The sequence below is a fragment of the Neomonachus schauinslandi genome, chromosome 16, assembly GCF_002201575.2.
Source record: "Neomonachus schauinslandi chromosome 16, ASM220157v2, whole genome shotgun sequence".
In the NCBI taxonomy this organism is placed as follows: domain Eukaryota; kingdom Metazoa; phylum Chordata; class Mammalia; order Carnivora; family Phocidae; genus Neomonachus; species Neomonachus schauinslandi.
The window spans coordinates 31,111,603-31,136,770 of record NC_058418.1 but is presented as its reverse complement, the minus strand read 5'-3'; the positions used below and the strand labels follow the sequence as shown (position 1 = coordinate 31,136,770).

Below are 25,168 nucleotides of genomic sequence, written 5' to 3'. Positions count from 1 at the left end.
CGGGACAGAGGGACTTCAGCTCCCCCACTTGGAGGGTCTCTTGCTATTTATTTTGGCAGCTCTGACCTTTGTGGCAAATGTCACCTGAGCCCCCGGAGGGAGCAGAGATTTAAACTTTTTAAGTTGTTTTCCTCCGCCTCTCTGGGCTCCGCAAAAACCAGCCCACAAGCACTGCACTCAATTAGTGTCTTTATTCCTACTCGTTGACATTTCCCATGGGGAACTGTTGAAGGGCAGGGGGGCGGGGCTGAGCGGGGAGCCATGGCTTGGTTCTCCTCCAGCCAGTGGAGGAAGTGATGGGGTAGGGGCGTACTAAATAGAGTGAACAAGAGAACCATCCCGATGTGGGCTGAGATGCATGGTGGAGTGACTTCAGGTAACCTGAGTCCTTCTGTCAAGAAATTTGATGTCAAAGTGGAAAAATAAAAATCGAAAGAAAAGAACAAAGTGCACACAAAGCGAACCGCTAAGGTAGGAGACGTCCTAAGGCAGGAAGCAGTGAGAAGCCCGGTGTGTGGGGTGGCCAGGGGACCATGCCCCTATCCCGCTGCCCCATGCCAGGCCGGGCTGTCGGGCCACCAGTGCCCTCTTGAGACAGTCTCTGTCTGTTGGCTCTGAGGGTACTGTAAGCCACAGAAAGCCGTGGTGGGGGGAGAGCCTGAAGTGTGGGAGCACCAGGGCAGCCCAAGGCGGGGCTGCATTGAGAATATCAAAGCATCTCTTTGGGGGTGGCTCTGGAGGGCTGGTGGGATACGGAGTGGGGAGCTGAGGGCAGCTGGGAGGGGTACAATCAGCACCGTTCCTTGGGCACAGGGCAGAGACACTCTCCAGAACCTTAAATTACCAGGGAGGGGTGAGCACGCCGATTAACTACAGAGCTGAAGGCTGCCAGGCCCATCCGGGTCCTTCCCTGGCACTCAGGGCTCGGTAGGCAGAAGACGATGGAGGGGCAGGGCCTGGGGGAGCCAGAGCCTGCTCAGCAGCCCAGCCAGTCGGATTTGATGCTTCCGAATTTCACACTCTTCAGACTTTGGTTCTCCAACTTCAGGTAATATGCGCCCTTGAAGAAGTAGCTGTGACCTGGGATGAGAAAAGGGGGAGCCTGTCATCATCACCCCACCCACAGACATGGAAGGTTCCGGGAGCTTTGAGAGTCAACTGCCATACGGAACAAGCTTTTCAACCAGAGAAGACTCCTTGGAGACCAGAGGAAGGAGAATGGCTAGGGAAGTAAGCTCTCCGAGTCCCTGTTTCTTCATCTTGGAGATGGGGATAAAGATACCGACCTCTTAGAGCTTGTGGCGAGGATTAAATCAGATAACATGTGCTATTATTAATATAAATAACAGCACTCCACTGAGCATGGGCACAAACGAAGCATTTCCCACAGACCAGAGGTGGCAAAACAGGCTTCTGGCCCTGTCAGACCTACAGATGGCTTTGATTTGGCTCACACAAGTGTTTTGTTTTGTTTTGTTCTGAATTCTGAGTAAGTTGCCAGCATATAAACATCTGGAAATTTCACACGAAAATATACATTTCTCACTTCCTTTTAAAACAGCTAGGATATCTAACGGCTCGGGGCCCCCATTCTTGCAGCAACCATGAGAAGCAGATGATTATAAATAAGCCGTGTGCATTCTGGTTCACCACAGACCTCACCCCTCCCTCCTGTCTGCCTTGCCTGCCACACTCATCTGCGCTATTGGCCTGGCCCCTATGGGCCTTAAACTGTGTGACTCCTGACATACATGACCTCATTTACTTCCTTGAAAATTCCAGCACATAGCAGGTGCTCCCTAGATGCTTATTCTTGAAGATAATCCTTAACCTAGCCCCCCTAGATTATACACAGCTCTTTCTTGGACATGTGAGACCTTTCATGATGGGAGGTTAGGGCCATGTGATTTGCACAGGATAGGGGCTCAAAAGAAATCTTTCTGGAACTTAATTGCAACCTCTTCTAAAAAAAGCCAAACTGGACTCCTTTCCAGGTCCCTGCAGACCTCACAGAAACCTCAGGAACATGTTTTGCAAACTCCAAAGGCTATCCCTTGCCGATACTGGTTGTATTTTATTCAGCGAGGGATCAGGGGCGAATGGAAGTGAGTAGGAGATCTTTGCCACATCAGCAACAGGGCATGACAAAGTCTGTCCTGTCTCATATGGAGCCATCCTTCTGCTAATGGGAGGCAGTCACAGGCCTCCTGTGGAACCTGAAAGGGCCTGGACCAAACCCCAGAATGAATCCAGGGCACAGAGCCCATGTTTCTTGTTCCAGCAGGCCTCCTGCCCTCCCCTTCCCCGGCCCCAGGCCCTGCAGCTGTGAGGGGCCTTTCTGGGTCTTACTGCCTGGAGCCGGCTAAGTGAGCGGAGGTCAGGGGTCTGGATGCCTTCCCAGCACTGGGTTGAAGGGGCTGGTTTGTTTTCCCCCCCGAGCGCTGCCTGCCTCCCTGCACAATGAGGGAGTGTGTGCTTCGGAGGAGCTGGGCCCTGGCTGGGGGTGGGGAGGCATGTCCTAGAAAGCGGACAGGGGCCTGGGCAGCTCACCACCACCCTGCAGGTCCACTACGGCGTCCAGGTTATCGGGGATGGCATTCCAGGCATCAGCGATGAGCTTGGGGAAGCCAGGATCCATCTTCTTCTTGACTTCATTGTATCTGCAAGCAAACAGATGTGAGGAACCAGTGGGACATCCCTAAAGACCAGCCCTCTTCCAAACCTGGCTGGGAGGGCCCAGCTGCCGGTTCCTAGCTGAGCCTGGGAAACCAGACCTAGCTCTACGGGGAGTCAGCCGGCTGGAGTGGAAGGCCAGGGAGTCAGACTGGGGTCTGGATGCCAACCCCACTACTCATTAATTATGTGACCTTCACCAGTCCTGTAAAAGCAATCTTGTGATTATTGCTAACGTGTAAAGCAGTATGTTAACCGCTTTCCATATACTTTCTCAGTCAATCCTTGTGACAGTCCCAGGACATGGTTACTACCGTAATACCCATTTTACAGACCAGAGGCTTTGAAAGGGCACCCAGCTTCCAAGTGGTAATCCAACCCCAGCCTGTCTGGCTCCAGGGCTGCAAGCTGCTCTCTGAACCTCCACTTTACCAACTGTAAAATGGGGCTGTATTTAATGTTTTTAATTGACATATAAAGGAAATGAAAGAACATATGCAAAGTGCCTGTCTCTGTATCTGGTACTTTGTAGGTATTTGGGAAACGTTAGTCCCTTTACAAACTCTGATCTCTGCTGCGATATGAGGAGCACTAGACTAGGAGCCCAAGGACAGGATCCAGCCTCAGAGTTCTTTCACTGGGAGGCTTGGACAAACTGCTGCTTCTTTATCCTTCAGGTGGAGGTGACAATCCACATCCCGGAAGATGATCTCATCTGGGACAGCCAGGTTACAATGCAAGGTGGTACGGGAACCCAAGCCCTGTTAGTCACGGGGCGGGCCTCCCGCCTCCCCAGTCCCTGCTGCAGCTACCAGCGTGAGTAGTTATGCTGGGCTGGGCCTTTTATCCAGCTAAATACCTTGAGTATTAGCTGGCATCTTCTTCTTCTGGGCTAGCAATACCACCAACTTTTTCATTTCGGGGAGAAGTTTTGAAATGCTGGGGTCACTTTGATTCCTTTGCTTCTCCACTTACACTCAACCTATTTATTCCCTAAATATTTAATGAGCTCCCCCTCGGTCTGCCTGTGGATATTGCATTAATCAAAATAAAGTCCTGCCCTTGTGGAGCTCATTTTCTAGACAGACCCATGTTTGAATGCAGCTGGGGGCAGGGTGATGGGGAGAAGGGAAGGGGCAGAAGAGAGAGGCCCGGGAGGGAAGCTGGACTGCTCCAGGGATGGCAGACAAAGGGCCCAGATGCAGTAGCAGCCCCAGGAGGAAGGCAGGGATCAGCCCCTGCGCCCCCCATCCCTTCCCACTGACCGAATGACTCTGAGGGTACCGGGGAGGGGTGTGGGGTTAGGGGACAGGAGATGCGGTTATCATCCTGGCTCTGTGGTCAACACACTTGCATTTAAGTAACATACACCAAGTTATTTAATTTCTTTGGGCACAGTTTCCTTGTCTGGGAAATGCGAAGAATTATAATCAAACTCCAGAAGTCTGGGCAGTCTTCCCCTGACTGTTCTTGGATATTGGGTTCCGTGACCTGTAGCCCTGACTGTGGCCTCTTGGAATTGAACCCGTCCCTTTTGATGACCTAGAGCTAGAAGCTACCTGCTTCCGAACTGGCCCCCTGTGAGTCTGGGCCCACAGACACTGGGCCCGTGGCAGACATGCCCGAGGGTGCCTGCTGCTTCCCAGGAGGCCCGATTTGGATGCTCTGGCGGGCAGCTGGTATACCCATCTCTGTCTTCATCATATTTTGTCCTCTGTTCCCCCTGCCTTCACCAGGCCATTTCTGAAGACCCCACTATCTCCCATACAGTACAGAACAGCGAAGAATAAATAGCATGTTGTCTGGGAGCCAGAATTCCAAGGTTCAAATCCCAACCTGCCACGACATGGCTGTGTGACTTTAAGCTAGACACTTAACCTCTCTGAACCCCAGTTCCCTCATCTGCAAAATGGGAACAATAGTAACAATACTGATCTCATAAAGCCCTTGAAATAATGTCTGGCATATAGCATCAGTAGTAGAAGCTGTTAGTTTTATTTTTATTACCCCCTTTTGCAGCGAGACACCCCCAGATGGGAGGCTTTGGAGAAGGAAAGGAGGTTCTGACCAGCCCCGTACCAGCAACGTGCACAAGGATGTTCATCACTTGGGGACCTCTCGGAGGCCCTGCAGCCCTGGCAGGTTAGAGGTCAGAGAGGGGGCATCTGTGGCCCCACATCGCCGACCCCGACCCAGGAAACAGGAAACCACAGAGCTTCTTCTCCATGTCCACACGGCTGGCTATGCTGTTCTCCTTTCTACTGCCCCCGCCCCTCCACCACCGCGCCCTCACCGCTAACCCCTTACCTCCAGAACTTGTCTCCAGCAAAGATGTAGGTCTTCTTGTTCTTGCTCCAATTAAAGGCAGCATCCACGCGCTGAACATCAGGGGGCAGCCCCAGGCTGGTCAGTGGCTTGGGGTACCCTCGCTCCAGGGTGCTGGCTGAATAGACCCAATATTCATTCCCTGGGGCAGAAGCAAAGGGTGTGTTGGCGGCTGGTGCTGAAATCCCTCAGCCTGGTCTGTTCCTCCCGTCATCTGTCTATCGGGGACCCCACTGTGGCCATTCTCAACAGGGACACGGGGTCCCGCTCACTTCCAGTTCGGTGCCCAGAATCAGGACTCGGGTATACGGTTTCACCAACTGCTTACAGAAGCTGCCTGGCCGAGGAGATGAGTGGGGGCAGTGGGGTGCCTCCAGCCCTTGCTCACTCACCAAGCCACGGATGCTAAGTGCAACGCCTGCCACGAAGACCTCTTAACTGGCGCCACAGCCCAGGACCGCTCTGGGATGGAGGATGTGGGGAGCCGGCTGGTAGAACATGTACCTGTTATGCGGCCAAGGCCTTGGCTGCCCCAGGAAACCGTCCCTGTGCCCACACCTCAGACCAGGGCAGGCTCCTGTCCGTCCTCCCTCTCCTGCCATAGCCTCCTAGCTTGTGAGCTCCAGGAGGGCAGGGCCTGGGTCCCTGGCACACTGTAGGTTTAGATCAATGCTGGATGCACAGGGTTTCCCAAATGTTGGCCACGTGACCCTACCTTGGTCATTTTTACCACTTACAGAGACTTTCTGTGCTATTACTTACTTCATATTTTGCTTTCAAGGAATTCATCTTGAACTCCATAGAAATAAATTATTTCTTTTTTTGGAAATAAACTTATTTGAGATGTTAAAAATGTCATCCCCTTTTAAAAAGTTCTGGCTAAAATTGTTGTCTGCCAAAGGCTCTAGCATTAGAAAAGTGTTAAGAGACACTTTTTAGTGCCGGACATACCGGCACTAAACTGTGATTTTCCTTCTAGAAGAGGAATTAGAAGGATTGAAAATTAAAAGGTAATGGAACGTTCACTCTGTGGCCTACTGCTGTTTGATGTTGGGTGTCTGAGCCAATTTCCCAGATGAAGCCCACGCTTTTGGAACTGATGGTTGAAAGAAGAGATCCAGGAAGGAGAGGGAGCACCTGCAGGCACACAGGAACCATGGTGCAGAGCCCCGGGGAGCCGAGGGTAAGGCAGAACCCTTCCCACACACCTGCAAAGAACACAGCCTTCTCCTCCTGCGGGGCCTCGTACACAGCATCGATCTTTTCCGGGAGCTCAGGCCAGAATGTGGCTACCAGCAGGGGCCCCATGGGCTTGTCCCGTGGTGTCACTGTCCGCCAAATGAACCTGGGGTGGGAGGCAGGGGACACAGGAAACCACATCTTCGGTCACTCTGCAACTGTTCCCACGTATGCCTCCCCACGCCCACTCAAAAACTTCCCAGCGATGATGCCCTCAGAGGGGGAGGCAAGGTCAAAGGCACACTGGAGAAGGACTGGAGAATGGGCAGAGCCCCCTCTGCAAAATGCCAGGGCTGAGAAGCCACATTTTTGCTCCCTGTCTTACACCCTCCTCCAGGAAGCCTTCCCTAATTACCTCTGTCCATACCATATTATTTCTCCTCTGAGTCTTTTAACACTGAGTGCCTTGGAATAGTAGTTTGATTGTTTTTTAAAACGCCTCTTATTAAATCAGAAGTCCACTGAGGCAGGGGCCGATAGTACTCAAAGTATTTCCTGAATTGAAATGGAATGGACGCGTGCACTTTGGCAAGGGTGAGAGCTATTATTATTTATGGAGTGCCTACTAAGTGCCAAGCACTTTGTGTGTTGTGTAAAATGCAACCTTCACAATACAACAAGATAATATGCACTCTTGGTGGTCTACCAGCATCTATGATACATTTATTTCCCTATCATCCTTCTTCACACAACTCCTGTATTTATGATCCAGGCTTGCCCACCATTGGACCCCATCCCCATTCTGCTGAGCTTAAGCCACTGGTCTCCAAGTTTGATCCCCTGACCAGCAGCATGAGCATCGTCTGGGAACTGGTAAACACAACTTTGTTGGGTCCCACTCGAGACCTATGCACCAGACTCTCTGGGCTTGGGGCCCAGCAATCTGTTTTAACAAGGCTTCCAGATGATCCTAATGCATGCCAACGTTTGAGAACCACTGGTCTAAGCCTATCAAAGCTTAGCATTTCTTGGCAATTGGCATTGATTCAGCAGTTACTGTATGATTTATGTGGGCCCAAGGAGATTGAACAGACTTGTAATTCACAGTTGGGGAACCTCTCACTCTCTCCTGCTGGATGCGGCCAAGGAAGCCTGCAGCCCCCATGGCCCCTGGCAGTCACTGTGTGACCATGAGGGACCCAGGCCTGAGGGGAAAACAATGCAGAGGATGGCAGTGGACAGAGACATCACTGAGTCACTGAGCCTCTTTCTGCCCCTGGAGACAACCCCACCTCTGGACCTTATACCACGTGAGAGCAGTTTCTCTCTGCTGTGTAAGTTGGTTTGAGCTGGGGATCCCTGTTACTTGCAGCCAAAACATCCGGCTGCAGGAAGGTATCACCATCCTTATTTGGCAAATGAAACTCAGAGAGATTATGGTATTGCCAGGATTCAAACCCAGATCTGACTCCAAGGTTTGAGTTTAATTATCTTGAGGTATTACCTTCTCATCCCCCCAGTGCCTACCACCCATTTTTGCACATGGTCAGTGCTTATTTACTGGTTAATTCAATGAACCCATCAAACACTCATCAACTTCCTTTTGAAATTACGCTGTGTCAGGCCAGGGAGGGCTCCAAACCCGGGCCTGGGCTCTGCACCCTTTCCTAGGTGCACATGTCTCAGCTCCGAATGTGGTCAGGGCCTCCTGAGTGGGAAGTGCTCCAGGCTAAGGACAGTGCGGACAGTAGGGCCCGACGGTACCTGACTTCTCACTGCATTTTGAGTCTCCTCTCTCTCTCTGCATCCTGGCCATCTCCCTGTTGGCCAGAAGACTCTGCAAAAAAGCAGGGCATCTGCCCCCCAGCACCTAGCCCAGTGCCTGGACCAGAGGAGGTGCTTCATGAAAGTTCACAGAACATCTTCCAGCCCCATCAGGCTCCCTCCGTCCCTCCCCCAAGCCAGGAACTCTCATATCTCTGTGGCTCCGCTCCTGCAGGCCCCCCTGACCCAAACACCCTCCCAACCTGTCAGCTCATCACTCCCCCCTGGGTCTGCTTCTCCTTTAAAGGCCCTGGACACTTGCGGGTGTGCAGGCAAGCACTTTCCAAATGCTTCTGCAATTCCATTCCTCTCATTCGGCTATGGACTGCTTTTAGCTCTCCCTGCCTCTGTTTCCCAGACTCGACTGCTGCTGTTCACACTTCAGTGTGCGTAAGACTCACAGGGGAATTTGCGAAAATGTGGATGCCTAGAGCCCACTCCCAGAGATTTCTGTCAAGAGGGCCTGGGGGTGGGCGCAGAACCCACACTCCTAACATTCACACCCTAGGGGGCTCTGGTGTAGGAGGCCCACAGGACCTCTCTTTGAGAATGCTACTCTAGGCATTAGGCGGCCCCTCTGCTCCCAGCACACCATCTCCCACCCCCAGCTCCTAAAGCAAAGTAGCTGGCACCGTAGATGCCAAATAATTGTTTGTTGACAATACTAGCTAGTACGATTGAATACACTTACCCTGTGTCAGGCATTATTCTAAGCATCTAATCTTACAGCATCAAATCCCTACAACAGCCCCATGAAATAGGTTAGAATACTAGTTCCATTTTATAGATGAGGAAACTGAGGTACAAAAGAGACACATAATTAATTTGCCTATAATCATACAACCAGTAAACAGCAGGTCCAGGATTCCAACCCAGGCAGTCTGGCTCCAGAGCCCATTCCGTCAACCACCACACCTTATGGATGGATGGATGGATGGATGGATGGATGGATGACAGATGGATGATGACAGATTAATGGATAATAGATAAATGATGATGAATGGATAGATGATGGACAAATAGATGAGTGATGGATAGGTGTACGTATGTATGTACGTATGTACAGATGGATGATGGACAGATCCTTTACGGCGGTCCTAAATACTGTGTGCCATTCTCTGGGCGGGCTAGGGCAGCTGGGGGAGTCTCAGCTCTTGGTTGATTGAGTAGGGGCCTTTATCTCTAGCATGAAGGATACCACCTCTCCCCTGTGGTTACCTGCTCCTCCTACAAAGAATGATTTGGCTACCTGGGGTCAAGGCCATTCCAGGAGAAAGCCTGTGGGAACCTGGATTATTGTTTCCAATTCTTCTCTCCACCCTTATTTTAGAATCATACATCCATGTGTATTTGCCATGTGACCTCACAGCACCACCCTCTACAGTAGGTGTTGGGCCTGGCCATGTGATTGGCTTCAGTGAATGGAATATTCTCAGACATGATGTGAGTGGAGGCTTTAAATGTGCTCGTGTGGCTTGATTTGGCCTCTTGTGCTTGTCATCTGCCATGAGCAGCTGCTAACCCCAGGAGAAGGAGTGACATGCAGAACATACCCGAACCAAAACCACAGCTTGCAGCCCAGACACCTAGCAGACCCACAGACTAGGAGAGAGCAACAGAGACGCCCGTTGCAGTAAGACACTGACATCTGGAGGCCGTCTGATACACAGGACAAACTGTCCCTACAGGCCATTCTGTGAAGCCCCCAGCGGGCTCTCTGACCAAGGACTGGGGGCACAAGAATCACAGGGAGGGCGCCTGGGTGGCTCAGTTGGTTAAGCGACTGCCTTCAGCTCAGGTCATGATCCCGGGGTCCTGGGATCGAGTCCCGCATCGGGCTCCCTGCTCTGTGGGAAGCCTGCTTCTCCCTCTCCCACTCCCCCTGCTTGTGTTCCCTCTCTCGCTGTCTCTTTCTGTGTCAAATAAATAAATAAAATCTTTAAAAAAAAAAAAGATTAAAAAAAAAAAAAGAATCAGAGGGAATGGGCAGAGGACGAGGAAAGAAGCGAGCTCCCGCACTCACCGGTCCTTGAAGAAGAAGATTTCCCCACGGATCTGAGAGATGCCATCAAAGACAATGTCCTGCTTGCAGATCTCAGGAGTGACGGGTCCCAGAGTGGGGGTGGGGCCAGTGCCCGTGCCAGCATCAGGGGAGGCCCCTGCAGGAGGAGGACGTGACCTCAGACTTTCCCCAGCTCCAGGGGCTCTCCCCACCAGGCTGAGCCCCGGGGCTGCCCACCCAACCTGTGAAGGGTCAGAAGAAATAGTATTCTGGTCTTGGAGTGAGTGCGGGGACGACTCTGAGATGACGCTTGGACGTTGCGGGGAGGACAATAATATTAGAGAAACCAGAATCAAGGGGCACCTGGGTGGCTCAGTCGGTTAAGCGTCATGACCCCAGGGTCCTGGGATCGAGCCCTGCATCGGGCTCCCTGCTCGGCGGGAAGCCTGCTTCTCCCTCTCCCACTCCCTCTGCTTGTGTTCCCTCTCTTGCTGTGTCTCTCTCTGCCAAATAAATAAATAAGGGGTGCCTGGGTGGCTCAGTCATTGGGCGTCTGCCTTCGGCTCAGGTCATGATCCCAGGGTCCTGGGATCGAGCCCCGCATCGGGTTCCCTGCTCAGCGGGAAGCCTGCTTCTCCCTCTCCCACTCCCCCTGCTTGTGTTCCCTCTCTTGCTGTGTCTCTCTCTGCCAAATAAATAAATAAAATCTTAAAAAAAAAAAAAAGAGAAACCAGAATCCCAAGCACCTGGTACTTGACAAATGCTCTTTGCTGACGTCACCTGAACCGCTCCTCACCACATCCCTGGCAGGAGTCACTGTTATTACTTCCATTTTACAGATGAGGAAACTGAGGCCCACAGAGGTTGAGTGACTCGCCCAACCATTCAAAAGCAAAGCTCAGGTTCTTAAGCCCGCAGGAGAGTCACGGCCGTCAGCGGCCACCTCTGTGTCCAGCACCGGGTGTGTGACACTTTCTCAAGGATTCATCCCTTTGCCCCCCCTCATGGCAACCGGCCACAGTTTAGAGATGAGGAAACCGAGTCCAGGGAGGTAAAGACCTGCTTCATCTCTTGCTGCTGGTGAGTGGTAAACATACTCGAACCCGGCATCTCTCCCTTGATCTAGTGTTCTTGCCCAAATCCGTGTGTCCCCAGCCCTATCACCCACCACCATTTCCACTACTGTGACTTGGTCCAGGACCATTTCATAGTGACTTTTTTTTAAATGGGCCCACTCTAGCCTCATTGTAAGCGTTAATAAATAAAACACCAGTTTCAAGCTCTGGTTGAATTGTGCCCATTACACATTAAAGTAAAAGAATCAAGGGCGCCTGGGCGGCTCAGTTGGTTAAGCATCTGCCTTCAGCTCAGGTCATGATCCCAGGGTCCTGGGATCGAGTCCCACCATCAGACTCCCTGCTCAGTGTAGAACCTGCTTCCCCCTTTCCTTCAGGCTCATGCTCTCTCTTGCTATCTCTGTCTCTCTCTCTCTCTCCAAGAAATAAATAAAATCCTAAAAAGAAAAGAAAAGAATCGGTATAAAACCAGACACTTTCACTCCCCGTATCATCAGGGTCTTTCCATATGCTGGGCAATTTTGCCCTGTGTTTGGCTCATTGTCCTGGATTCTAAACCTAACTTGGTGGCTGAAACCTCGTGACCCTGGGCCAGAAGGGTCACCTTCCTTGGGCCTCACTTGACTCACCTAGAAAATGGGGAGTCAGTTTCTCCCCTGCCGACCTCACGCAGTGGCTCCGGGGAGCCGAGAGGGGCATGAACGCTGGTGTTATTTGGAAAGGAAAAGGACCATCCAAAGCAAAGGGACGAATGCTTGCAGGGTTGCTCTGTTATCCCCAGACCAGATCAACGCTCCTGCCTCCTGCCTTTGTCTCCTACAGTCCTGGAGAAATGGGACCTTGCCGGTTCTCAAGCCCTGGGCCTCCATCCCAGACTGCATGACCTCCCCAGACCCCCATCCGCATGCCCCCCCATGCTGAAGGTTACCGTAGAGCTCTTGAATGCCCTTGACGTCATCGTGGGACAGGCGGAAGTTCTTGGTGTAGGTGTAAATGGGAGCCATCAAGGCTCCAGGGTCTTCAGAGTGCTCCAGCCCCATGGCGTGGCCAAACTCATGGGCTGCCACCAGGAACAAGCTGTACCCTGAGGGCCGCAGGAGGGGACAGGGGCAGAGAGACAGGGAGAGAGGTGAGAGAGCAGCAAGGCTCTGGCCCCAGCGATGGGGACTTTGAGGATAGCACCATGGGGAGGCTAAGAGCCGCGCAGATGGCTCGTATTGATTCTCCCTTCTCCTGAGAAATCAGGGACCGAGAGACTATGCCCATTGCTTTCAAGTAGGGTCAGCCAAAGTCCCTCTGTCCCTTTCCAGGGTGGAATTCATGGGAGCTATAAAAGAGAGCCAGGAGCAGCAACAAATCCTCTACTTCAAGTCCCATTTGTTAAAAATCCTGTTTTCTGGCTCTTTGTGTTTCTCTACAAAGAGTAGGGGCAAATCCTGCACTTCAGGGTCTCCAAAGAGGTAAGAGAGTGGGTCCACCATTTCTTCCCCAGGAAGCAGTAAAAACCACTCTCCCTTGGAGTGGTTGCCCAGGCTCAGCCCAGAGGGCAAACCCCACTGCATACCCTGTTGTAGGATGACTTGTGTCTCCCCAAAAGATAAGTTGAGTTCCTAACCCCAAGCACCTGTGAATGTGACCTTATTTGGAAATAGCATTTCTGCAGATAAATTAAGTTAAAACGAGGTCATACTGGGGTAGGGTGGGCCCTTAATCCAACGTGACCTGTATCATTCTAAGAAGAGAAAATACATAGAAGGGCATGTAACAAGAGAGGCAGACACTGGAACAATGCAGACTTCCGAAGCAATGTGGTCCTGCCAATGCCTTGACTTTTAGACTTGTAGCCTCTGAAATGCACGAGAATAAATTTCTGTTGTTTTAAGACACCCAGTTTGCGGCACTTGGTTATGACAGCCCTGGGAAACCAATAGACACCACCAGTATACCACACCAGCTCTGGAGTCTCAAGCCACTCCAGCAGAGGGAGAACCCCACTTTTAAGTAGACGCTGGGGCAGAGCAGGTAATATCAGGCTATGTCCTAGCGTGGTGTTTGGCGGGGGTTAAGAAAAACTCTTTTGGCCGGCCTCTGTAGGTTAGCATGATCCTAACTCCACCTCATTGTGAGTAAAAAAGAAGAAAGGTCACAGAAAAAGAGGCTGATCTACTTCTGGCCAGCCCTGGACCATCCTCTTACCTGGCCACGGGGCCCTGCAGACTAGAGTGGGCATAGTGCCCCCCGGCAGCCTGCTCACTGCACTGACCGTGTGGGAAGGTCATGGCCTATCTCCTGGTCACTCTCTTCCCCAGCCTGTGTGCCCTGGAGGGCAGAGAGCCATCTCAGGTGGCCCAGTCCTCAGCACTCAGCACTGTCACAGACCCCCTCATTCACAACTTGGCAAAGGGTGTTGAAGGGGCAAGGAGGGCTCTGGGGGCTCTCTCGTGATGCGTGGAGGGTGGCGTTGGAGGATGAGGCTACTTCTGTTTTCCTCCTTTCTCCTGCCCACCCAGCTCCTTAAAGGCAGCTCTCCATTGGAACGGGAATGCCTTGTAGGGGAATCATTCTCTGACAGAGGGTACCCTGTGCCCAGCACTGAATGTTTGGGGTAGTAAGAACCCCACCTGGAGGGGCGGTCAAGGTCAGGAGCTTTGGATGGGCAGGACCTCCGCCAACACAGGGTCTCTACCAACATGGGGATGTCTGGGGGGTGGTGTCTATACCGGAGGTGGGTGGGAGGGCCCAGGAATGTTTCCGGGGCAGGGGCAGGGCGGCGTCTGGTGTTTCTGCCCGACGGTCAGAGCCGTGTACCTTGGTCGGGGCAGAAGCCCCATTTGCGGTCATCGTCATAGTTGGCTGTGGTCGCGCACCACATCTTCCCATCGCTGCGGCCCGCGCTGGTACAGCTCTCATGCTTGTTGCCCAAGAAGGTGAAGGGGAAGACACAGGGGGCCCCTTCCGAGTTCCCGCCAACAGTGGACATGGCTGTGGAGCGAGGGACATGGGTCAGGGGGCAGGAAGGCATCTGAGGCCACCGCCAGGGAACGACACGATGAGGACGTTAACAAACCACGCTCACTGAGCACTCGCTCAGCCCTGGGCCCTGGAGCAAGCACTGTATACACGTCTCTACAGCCCTGTGCAGTAGGGATGGGCAACGGGAGCTCGGAGAAATTAAGAAACTAGCCTGAGCAGCTACTGCTAGAAGCGTCAGGGCTATGATTCAAACCCACGCAGATTCCAGAGCTTTACTCAGCCTCCCATGGATGGGGCCAGAGGGACCAGAGGTAGAGGGGGCTGGGCAGAGCTAACGGTGCCCACATACTTCCTTAGACCGTGAACTTCCTCATGCTGCAGGAAGATCTCCTGCAGAAAGCAGGTGCTCGGTAAAGAGCTGCTGGAGGAAGTAGAAGGAAGCAGGGAAGGGAGGAAGGGAGGAAGGGAGGAAGGGAGAAGGGAGGAAGAAAGGAAGCCGGGAATCCTTACTGCAAAACAGAAACCGCAGCTAGAGATACCAAGGAGAGCAAAGAAAGGCAGGGAAGAGAGACTTCAAGGTGAGACGGAGAGAGAGAGAGGGAAATGATTACCAGGGAAGCCGAGGGAACGTGGACCATTCAGACAGGGTCCTGAGCTGGCCGGACATTAGGCATCCCCAATTTGGCTCAACAGGCTATTGGTGCCCATGCACCATCTGTCCCGATGTGGGTGCCCATGCTGTCCCAGCTGCTCAGCACTCTGGCCAGCAGCCCAGTCCTGGGGAAAGGAGGTGGGGGGTGGGGTGGGGAGGGGTCTCTGGGAGGTTTTGTCTCACAGGGCAGGCTGCGAGCCCTGGGGAGGCAGGGGGAGGCGGTGACACCCACCGGTCTCGGGGCAGAAGCCATACTTCTTGTCACGGTCATAGTCCTCGGTGGTGCCACACCAGCGGTAGCCATCCGTGCGGCCCTCGGTGGTGCAGCTATCGTAGGAGGTGCCCTGGAATCGGAACGGGAACTTGCAGGGCTGTCCGTCAGCGTTGCCACCCATGGTGAACAGGGCTGGGGGGGCGGAGGAGAGAGGGGAGGGGTGCGAGTGTGAGAGGCCACCCGCCTGCCTGGCTGAGGATCGGCTGGGCACTTGCGTGGGGCACAGCGCTGGCAGCCAGGTCACACCAGTGAGGTTGTGATGTCATGAAAATATTCAAAACCCGTCTCTAGTGGTTGGTGAACTGATGTTTCTCCGGGCTCCTGGCGAGCATTCCTGCCTCCCTGGCCAGCTCGATCCCTCCCCCTGGGACCTTAGGGACGCCTCTTTCAATCCACCCGAATGCCCTCCTCCCAACAATGAAATGGTTAACACCTGGCACACAGCACGGGGTTCTCCAGAGCCCTGCCCACACCCCAAGGTCACTGTCCACACTGCCTGGCCATGCCCAAGCCACGCAGACTGGGGTTGGCAGGACCACGAGGGTCTTTCCATTGGAGAGATAAGAAAACAGTTCTCAGAAGGCTGGTTCTGGAACTGCTCCTGGTCATCTCTTTCTTGCTCACAGTCTTTGCCACACACGCGCACACACACACAGAGGAAGCTTCACCTCCCTTTCAACCCCAGGGGCTTTCCTGGATGGCCCGCTGTGGTCCCTGCAGGAGAGAGAGGAGGAGAAGAGGAGGAGAACGGAAGGGAGGCGGTGTCTTCAGAAACCTTTTAACACACACTCTGAGCTCCCTCTCTGACCTCCCCAAGACAGAGGCTATGACTGGAGAATTGGGAGAGAGTGGGGTTCAGAGTCAGGGCTTGCGTGTCTTGGGTTCTCCCCCCCTCCCCCATGCCTTCATCCACCCCAAAACTACAAAATGGTGTGTCTCTGGAATTGCCAACTAGCAAAACCACAAATGCGTAACAAGGACCATCTGTGCACAAAGGCGCCAGAGGTGACCTCATCAGCCCCCGTTAACTCCACCATGACCAAAATGAGGGCCAAGGATCACAGGATCAGGGCCCCATATCCTCCTACTCCCCTCTCCCCAACCAAGAGACCTTTCCCCCACAGTGCCAGAAACAATGAGCCAAAACTGAAGCCAGATGCCTTGGCGGCCTCAGAGAAGGAAAGGCAAGGCGGTAACCTCCACGGAGGCAAGCCTCTGCCTCTGGCCTCTCAACAGCTGCATGTCTACCACCCGGGAAGCCCCCATCTCCTTTCAGATCCTGCCCCCAACAAGGATAAAGAGAAGAGGACACTGACTCAGCATCAGGAGGGGCTGAGTAACCAGGACATCTATCCCAAGACCCAAACACGTGCATGTTGTACGTACTTGCATCTGGCTAAAGACCAAGTAAATGGCTAAGGGCCAACGCAGGGAAAAACCAAACTTATGAATTACAGCTGTTTCCACTTCTACGATCAAGGCATTCTGTTCTAATCACAGGGACTGACACATGGCAGGGCTAACTCTGCTTGAATCCCTGCTGGGAAAAGCAAGATACATAAAATACTTTTGTTTAAAAGTTTCTGACTTATTAATGGTCAATGGCTTGAACTCTTACTTAATATGAAGTACTGTGCGAGCTTTGGTATTAAAAGCGCAAACAGGAACACGATTAACTAGCTCTTTGTTCCTTTCCTTCTGTTAAGATGGCTGGGGCTCAGTGTTCAGTTGGGTCAGAGAGATTCACAAATGTGTAAAATTACAGCCGAAAGACAGAGGCATCTATAGATCAAAGAGTCTTTACGGGATGGAGAAGAAACAAGTATTTACAAAATTAATTTTTGGATTTGCTCCCATTTCCCCCTAGTTTTCTGGGCTTTTGACCTCTAGGAACATCCAATCTAACGATGTGACCAGTATGAAGATATACACGTTATCTTTTTATGATTTCTGGTTATGAGGTGTGTCTCATTGTAAAGGATATATTAAAAAAGGATTGACTGTGTATGTCAGTACCCTTACCCCTTCAAAAAACTTCTTCCTCTATATGGTTTCAAAATATCTGAAAATGTTATGTCCTAAGCATTGGCAAAAACACATACAAAAATACTGAGTCAGGCCTAATGCCTTTGCCAAGACACAGAGATGCAGACAAAAGCAAAGACAAAGACCCAGAGAGGCAGATATGGATCAGCCCCCACACCCAGATGTGTGCTTGTGTAACTCACTCACTCACACACACACACACTGGAAGAATCAGCATCAGAACTAGGAACAATGGCTGACATTCCCAGGGCCGTTGTCCCCAAGCCAGATTGCCTCCCAATCCTTCTGTGGGGCTTCCGATCCATCCCCCCACCTCTCCTCATGTCCTTGAGGCCCCCATCCTGGCCTGGGGGTAGAGAGTGGTTCTAGAGAGAACCAGCGGGCATTTTAGTAGTTCTAAGTTCATTCTAATGCACATAAGAAAAAAAATAATTCACACATCAAACTTGTGATTTCACAAATATTATTGCTAATGGCAAAACCAACCAACCAACCAACCAATTTAATGAAAGTATCATGTAAATAACTGTGCGGGTGAGAAGGACGCAGCCATGACCGTGGCTCACGTGAGGATGGGCGGGGGGGATGCTGGCTGACGGCAGGGTCAGGCCTGCGGAGGAGTGGGGAGGGCGGGGGAGAGCGGGGGGCCGCCTGGGGAGGTGGAGGCTGAGGAGGAAAGCCTGGGGCCGGGCGACTGCTCACCTTCATGGGGGCAGAAGCCGTACTTGCCGTCCTTTTCGAAGTTGTAGGTGGTGGAGCACCAGAGGAAGCCGTCGGAGCGGCCGGTATCCGTGCAGCTGGTATATTCCCGGCCGCTGAACAGAAAGGGGAATTTGCAGTACTCCCCGTCGGCGTTCCCATACTTCACGCGGACCACTGAGGGCAACACAGGGTGGACAATCAGCCTCTCTGGGTGCTTCTTTGGAGACCAGGATTCTGACTCAGCCGGGTTATGTGACCTCCCTCCTGCTGCCGGCTCTCTGGTCCCATCAGAGCAGAGGGAGGGGCCCGAGGTGGCCAGGAAAGCCATGGTTCTTGTGGCCAAGGGACAGCGAGGCATGTGGAGGACCAGAGAGGAGACCCGGCCATGACCCGGATGTTCACTCTCTTACCTTGCCCTTCTCCCAGGGTCCATAGCTCGTCGTCGTCAAAGTGCGAGTCTCCCCCAACGCCAGGGCCCGGGGCAAAGGCATGAGCCAGGAGCCCGTCCTTGCCATCGAAAGGGTATCCGTCTCCATGCTCTGCAACACACAGAGTCTCGGCTTCCAGCTGTCCCAGCTGGACCCCGAAACCCAGCCACACCCCCATGCCTGGGCCGTTAGCTGCCCTGACATCCGTCCCCTTCCCTGTCCTGGTGCGGTTATCCAGCCCTGGGAACACAGCATTTCAGTAGAGTTCCTGACTTGATTGGTACCATCCTACGGTCTACACTCCCCCCTCAAGTCTATACGGCCCCCAGTATCTCTACCGCTGACCTTCACTGTCTACATGAATGCCAGTGACATCATACCTACCCACAGACTAACATGCCACCCCCGTGTCCTCACCACTCTCTCACTGTTCCTCGTCTATACTGTGGTCTGTATCACCTACCCCACATCCGCGCTGCCAATTTAGCCCTATCGCTTACCCTCAAGTCATACCATCCCCGATATCCACAACATTAACCCTCATGTCTACTTTCCCACCCAGTGCATACCACCCACCGAGTGTCAACACCTTTGCCGTGCCATTTACCCACATCACAATACCACTCACAATGTCCACACCACCCACCTTCACGTCTACACTGCCGCCAGTGTTCACAAGACCAACCCACATGGCGTCCTTGATCCTGGTTCTACTCCACTTCCTCTGGAGTCTGCACTGCTCCACTGTTTCTGACCCACTCTCACATCTAGAATTCCTCGGTGTCCGCCACCAAAAGAACTTTCTGTGATGATGGGGATAGTCTTTGTGCCGTTCAATTCAAGAGACACTAATCCCACATGGCCACTGAGCAGCTGAAATGTCGCTAGTGTGATGGAGAAACCGAATTTTCAGTTTAATTTAATTTTAACTACTTTAAATGTGAATGGACCTATGTATCTAATGGCTACCGTGTTGGGTGGTGCAGACAGACCACCTGCTTTCGGGATTATACCGCCTCCAGGGTATACCCACTGTCACCTTACCTGGCCCCACATCAATGTGGCTGCCCAGGGTCTACATCTTCTACTCTCCTGTCTAAGCTCTGCTCAAGACCCCGGGCCCCCCTAATGGCCAGACTGCCCCCTTGTCTTTGCATTGGCTCCCTGCTGACCCCTCTTCTGCCTACCCCAGCGGCCAAAGTTGATCATGATGTCAGCCTCTCCATCATGGATACGAGAAAACCGTAGCGGAGTTACATCACTCCAGACTTGGAAGGCACGAGCAAAGGCATCATCCACCGTCTCAGGGTCCAGATCAGGCGTGTAGCCAATGATCCTGCAGGGGGTAGAAATGCATGTGAAGGTGTCTGTGTGCACAAAGGAATGGGAGTATGCCTACGCACACAAGCATGCATGTACATGCCCAGGTGTGTGCAGCTGTGTGACCATGCGTGAATGTGTGTGAATGTGCGTGCACGTGTGCAGTTTGCCGGTGTGTGCCTGAGCACGTAAGGAGCACACAGGTTTCTGTGTGCATGTATGAGTGTGTATGCACGGGCAGGTGTATGTGTGTGTGTGTGTGGAGCAGAGCTTACTGGGAGAACAGCCCACCCAGGATGCCTTGAGCTTCCGTGGAGTCCTAGACTAGCGCACATCTCCATGCCCTGGCTCGAGTCTCCTTTCTCACCTCTGGCTGGTGGGCGGGGAGGCATGAATAGTGAGGGCATTAAGGGCTACGGGGCAAAGATCTCACCCTTGGAATCCAGCATGAGCCATGCAGAGGAGAGCTCTCAGCCCAGTTAACAACCAATAATAACAACCCTCTGATAGAATGTAAAACTCAATTAGCAGCCAATCATCAAATCCCTCCACCCACCCCAATGAGCCCATCTAAGAACAATACTGACTCGCATTCCTTACGCTCTCACTGTGTGCTGGACTCTGACATATATCGTGATCCATTATATATGTGACCAAGCTTAGTTCCCAATGAACCTTCGAGGAAGGTCATGTTTTAGCCCCATTCCGTAGACTGGAAAATCAAGGCTGAACGCACTGGAACCTAACTAGCCCACTGCCCCAAGGCTAGGAAATGTGAGATTCAAGCTCCGATCTGACTCCAGTTCCTAAGAAAACTTTGTAGGCAAACTCCTTGAGATGCCAGGCCCTCACCAGATACTCCCCGGGTCCCGGAGAAGGGAGAAGGCAGGGCCCAAGGAGACCCAGTGTCCCAAAGCCCCGGGGCCCTGCCTCCGGCTGCCCTGGCTTGGCACCTGTATGTGATCTGGTTCTTGTCCCACTTGGGCTTGCGGGGGAAGAAGTTGTAGTTGGCCACGTCGGGGTTGCCGCAGCGTGGCTTCCGCATGGTCTCGATGGTGCTCTGGTCAAGTTCCCCCGTCTGGGGCAGCCCGAAGAACTTCTGCATCTTCTTCAGGGTGTCCTTCAGCACAAACAGGTTGCAACTCTCCTTGGGGCAGCCGTAGAAGGTGTTCAGATATTGCTGGAAGAAATGGAACACCCCGAGGCCAGCAGCCATGTGAGGATGGCATCCTGCTGACCCAAGGAGTCAGGGGCCCAACGGTCCTGGGTAGCATCCCGGGTTCCCAAACCAGCTCTGTCGCCCACTAGCTGAGTGACATAAAAGCTGTAACGCATGGCTTGGGGCACGCATTGGGTGCTTACTATATGCCCCATACAGCAATTCTAGAATGCAGTTACTCTTACTCTCTCCCTCAAACAGAGAAAGAAATTAAAGCCCAGAGAGGTTAAGAAACTTGCCTACGATCCCACAGCTCACAAATGGCTGAGGTGGATTTGGACCCAAGCCATCTGGCTCCAGAGCCCATTCTCGGAACTATTAACTCTCTGCCACTCTTCTTTACCTCCGCCAACTCTTTCAATTCACCCGACTGCTGATGACAGCGGGATTGGTTTTCTCACTTTCCTTATAAAGAGATTCAAGGCTTATGTGCCTGGACTCCAGCAGCAGACAGACCTGGGTTCAAATCCCGGAGCTGTCATTTCTAAAAAGAAAATCGACCTGTCCTCTGTGCTCACTGAGGCCTAAACCAAACAGGCCTCTATGGAGTTTCAGGGACCAACCGGCTCATTTATCTGTTCAACAAATATTTTTTTGACTCCTACCGTGTGCCAAGCCCTGTGACAGTATTGGGGAGAAACTGGTGAACACGGCAAATGTTTCTAGTCTCCAGGGTTCAAATCCCAGTGCAGGGAGGCGGATGGACCACAGTCCGTGGAAAATTGGATGTGTGATTTGTGCTTTGTCGGAATGGTGAAAAGAACCCGGAGACCTTATTACAGGGGCCCTAACCCTGTTTGGGGGGTTGTTAGAGAAGGGGAATAGAGAATATAATAATAATGACAATGAGAGTAATAACAAAGGTTATCTCTTGTTGAGTGTTTACCATGCCCCAGGTACCCTTCAAGGTGTCCAGGATTACCTCCCCCTTAACCCCGAGCCCCCACTATCATGCTGTTTGCAGAAGCAGCTGAGATTGAGAAGTGAAGTCATTTCGCCAAGGAGGCCAGTTGCTCATGACTCCCTGATGTGAAGCCAGGCAACCTAAGTCCAGAGGCATCTCCTCAAGCCTCCTCCTGCATTGCCTCTGGGCAACACCGACACTGTAGGAGGCGTGGGGACCCACGAAGCTTTGTCAGGGCTCCAAAGCTCACCCCCGACCAACAGCCACCTCATCAGGCAGGCCAGCTCCAGACCCCTGAAATGAATAGCCCCCTAAAAATGTAAGGTCTCCCCACCCGTTTACCCAGCAGGGACAGAGGTCTATATGCAGGGAAAAGGAGTGGTGGCATCACATCCTGAGAAGGGGTTCCTAGGGTGACCACAGGGTACAAAAGTCCTGTCCTGGGCCGGTTGGGGACCAGGGTGAAGGAGAATAGGAGATTTCTGGGGTGGTTGAAGGAGTCTGCAAGCAGATGTCTTGCAGGCTGCAAAGCGCATCTGGAGGGGTCCCCGACCCCGCGGCGCTCGCAGGGTGAGAGGAAGTGCCCCTCTGATGCCCCCAGCCCCCTTGTGTAACACTGCGGTCGGTCAGGGGGGAGCTCCTCCAGCCAGCGGCGCGCGCTGGCAAAACAACCTCGGAACCACAGTCCCGCCAGGAGTGAGGGCTGGCTGGCGGCGCTCCGACCCGCGCCCCAGCGCCCGGGGCTCCGTCCGCCCCCGCCCCACGCGCCAGGGCCCCCGTGCGCCTGCCCCTCCCTGCGCCTGGCCAGCCAGTTCTCTCCTCCCGTTCTCCAACCCCTCTGGAGAAGTTCGAGGAAACTTTCCGAGGTGCAACTTCCCGAGGTGACCCTCCTGGCCAACTGGTCCACTGAGCCAGCTGAAAAAGATGCGCTCTCTGCTTCCCTCCTGCCCTCCACAACTTGCCAAAAGATCCCCTCCAGGGCCTCTCTCCAGATGTATGCCAAAGGTTCCTTGACTTTGGCCAAGCTCTGCTTTGCCCTGAGTTCCTAGCCACACGTGTGCCAAAGGACCCTCTTCCCAAAGTCTCACAGGGGTTCAAAAGATCCTCCATTTCCAAAAGAGACCCCTTTCAGGCCTTTGGCCAAAGGCCTACGACGACGCTTGCCAAGGGCCGGTTAGCCAATCCCCCAGATGTGTCCAAAAGTTGTTTACAAAGCGGCCCCCTTGCCAGATCCCCCGGATACTAGACAATGCGGCCGTTATTTACAAAAGAGGTCCCTTCCAGCTGTTTGCCAAAGCATCCCCTGCCCTACCACCACCGGCTTCTCGCCCACCCTGCGGGTCCGAAAGTTGCCAGGTTGTTTATCAAAAGCCTTCTCCCATTACTAAGGCTGCCCTACGGTTTGCAAAAGAGATCCCTCCCTCAGCTAACCAAAGACACCCCCCCCGCGCGCCCACCCCCACCAAGCCGTTTCCTGAAGCTCCTCCCCAGGCCGCGTGCCCACCTCGGGGGTGGCTGTTCGGGAGCTTACCAAAGACCCCCCCCCCCCCCCCCCCCCCCCCCCCCCAAGTTTCTCCGAACTTGACTCCCAGAGGCCGGCGCTGCAACTCACCACAGCCAGCTCTTTGTCCGTTTTGGGGGCGACATCTCCAGGGAACTTGATGATGGGCGACGGCGCGGCGGCGGCGCGGCCCAACAGGCAGCCCAGGACGCAGAGCGCCCGCAGCGGGCCGGCGAGCGCGCCCCGGGCCCCTCGCGCCTCGGTCATTGCGCTCCCGGGCCCCGCGCGTCGCCCGGGGGATCGCTGGCTCGGTGCGTGTGGCCGCGTCGCCGTCTGGCTGGCGCCTGCTCCGCCGCGCCGCGCTGCGCTCCGAGGGGGCCGCTCGACTCGGTGGCCTGGGCTTGGCCCGGCTCAGCGGCGCATGGTCCGGCCCCCGCGCCCCAGCCCGCGCCGCCGCCGCGCGTTCCCGCCCGTCCTGGCAGCCCCTTTGTATGTTTCAGGCCCCAGATGCGCAGCCTCCAGCCACCGCCGGAGGAAGTCTGGGTGCAGCGGAAACAAGGGAGGGGGCAGCCGCCAGATGTGGCCTGCTGGGCTGGGAGGGCGCGGGCTGCGCAGGGAGGGGGGCGCGCTCAGGCCCGCCCCGCGCCGCCCCACCCCCCACCCGCCCTGCGCCCTCCCTCTCTTCTCTCCTCTCCCCGCCTGTGAGCCCCGCCGCCCGCCGCTCCTGGCCTCCGCGTGCCCCGGCCCGTGCGCGACCTCGCCACCCCTGCCTCCCGGCCGGGCGCCTAGCCTCAGGGCCCCCTGCGGGGAAGCAGCCCGCGCGACGCCTCTAGACTCTCCACGTCCTGAGGTTGGGGAGCCGCGGTTCTCAGAGGGACGCCTGCGGTGGGGGCGAGGGCAGGACGGCCTGCAGGTCCAAGATGGGGAAGCCGACTCAGAACCAGATGATCCGCGGCGCTGATTGTCAGAGGAAGAGATTTTAGAACTTTGGCGATGAGGACAGAGAGCAGGGAGAGAGATGGACAGAAAAGGAAAGAGACAGAGAGATGGAAACAGGGAAAGTGGAGGGTAGCTCCCTTCCCATCCCTCCTCTCCTTCCTTCCCTATTTCATTCCTTCCTTTCTTCCTCCTGCAAAAAGCATTTGCTTGGCCTCAGGCATGATGCTGGGTACACTTGGAAACAGAGCAGTTATGGTCCCTGTCCTTGACGCATGTCCCCTCCCTCTCTCAGGAAAAAGAATTAAGTGCTAAGGGGAAACTCCAGCAGCCCGTGGGAACATCTGTCCTCAGCCCCTAAACTAGTATAGATGGTCAGGGAAGGCTTCCTGGAAGAAGAGACGTGTGACTTCTGAGCTACTACCTACAGAGAGACATGAGAGTGTTGGGTGGGGGTCGGCCTGCGGGGGACGTTTCAAAAACAGTCGGGGAACCCCACGTGCAAAGGTCCAGAGAGGGAAGACACAGCAAAATGCCCTGGAGAAGGAAGTTCCCTCTATCTAAAAAGGGTAGGGGGAGGGCAGGGTAAAGAGATGGCGCTGGGGTCAGCAGGGACAAAGTCACAGGCTGCAAGGGTCAGGAACCATCTGCCAATGAGAGCCTTCTGGGGTCATGGTGACAAGTCTGGACTTTCTCTTGAGAACCGGAAAAGCCTCCGAAGCTTGGGTCTCAGTGGGCTTCAGACATGCCCAGGCTTGCCTGGCGGCCGTGTGCTGCAGGTCTGCCAGCTCTCAATCTGAAAGGAGACCCTCGGGAGGGACTTAGCCCCCCAGGAGGGAGCCGGACCCATCAGCCTGACCCCCAGGAAAAGCCCTGGCTATTTGAGGGAGGGTGAGTCTGAGGTCAGTTGGGGAGGGGGATTGTTCCTGGCTCTGCCCCCATTTGACACATGTCCATGTCCTGTGGATAGCCAGAGAGGCAAGCTGCAGAGTGGAGAGCTGGGGAGATGGAAAAAGTTGTCTCACTAAAGCCGGCTTGCAAACTCGTGGCCTGTGGGCTGAATCCAGCCTGAACAGCATTTTGAAACTTGGGCAACTTCATGTAGAAATCTGACTTTCTGGCTTTCTTTTAAAA

At 53.9% G+C, this 25,168-nt stretch overlaps 1 protein-coding gene across 1 annotated transcript; it reads right to left on the bottom strand.

Moving 5' to 3' along the window:
- Positions 1–172: 172 nt before the first annotated feature.
- MMP2 (matrix metallopeptidase 2) lies at positions 173–23,622 on the bottom strand. The gene is made up of 13 exons (XM_021704631.2): positions 23,210–23,622; positions 20,428–20,654; positions 19,342–19,490; positions 18,137–18,265; positions 17,727–17,900; positions 14,937–15,110; positions 13,888–14,061; positions 12,008–12,163; positions 10,025–10,160; positions 6,207–6,343; positions 4,981–5,140; positions 2,551–2,660; positions 173–1,080 (listed from the first exon to the last, which is right to left on the bottom strand). Exons 1-13 carry the CDS (start codon positions 23,363–23,365, stop codon positions 977–979), a joined length of 1,986 nt encoding a protein of 661 aa, XP_021560306.1. The 5' UTR covers positions 23,366–23,622; the 3' UTR covers positions 173–976.
- Between the last annotated feature and the right edge of the window lie 1,546 nt (positions 23,623–25,168).

Excerpts from the sequence above, each read along its gene's own strand:
- MMP2 (XM_021704631.2), bottom strand. The coding sequence starts at position 23,365 with ATGACCGAGGCGCGAGGGGCCCGGGGCGCGCTCGCCGGCCCGCTGCGG. Across the intron at positions 20,655-23,209 it reads CGGACAAAGAGCTGGCTGTG|CAATATCTGAACACCTTCTA; the intron begins GTGAGTTGCAGC and ends CATTTCTTCCAG. Across the intron at positions 2,661-4,980 it reads GCTGGAGACAAGTTCTGGAG|ATACAATGAAGTCAAGAAGA; the intron begins GTAAGGGGTTAG and ends GTTTGCTTGCAG.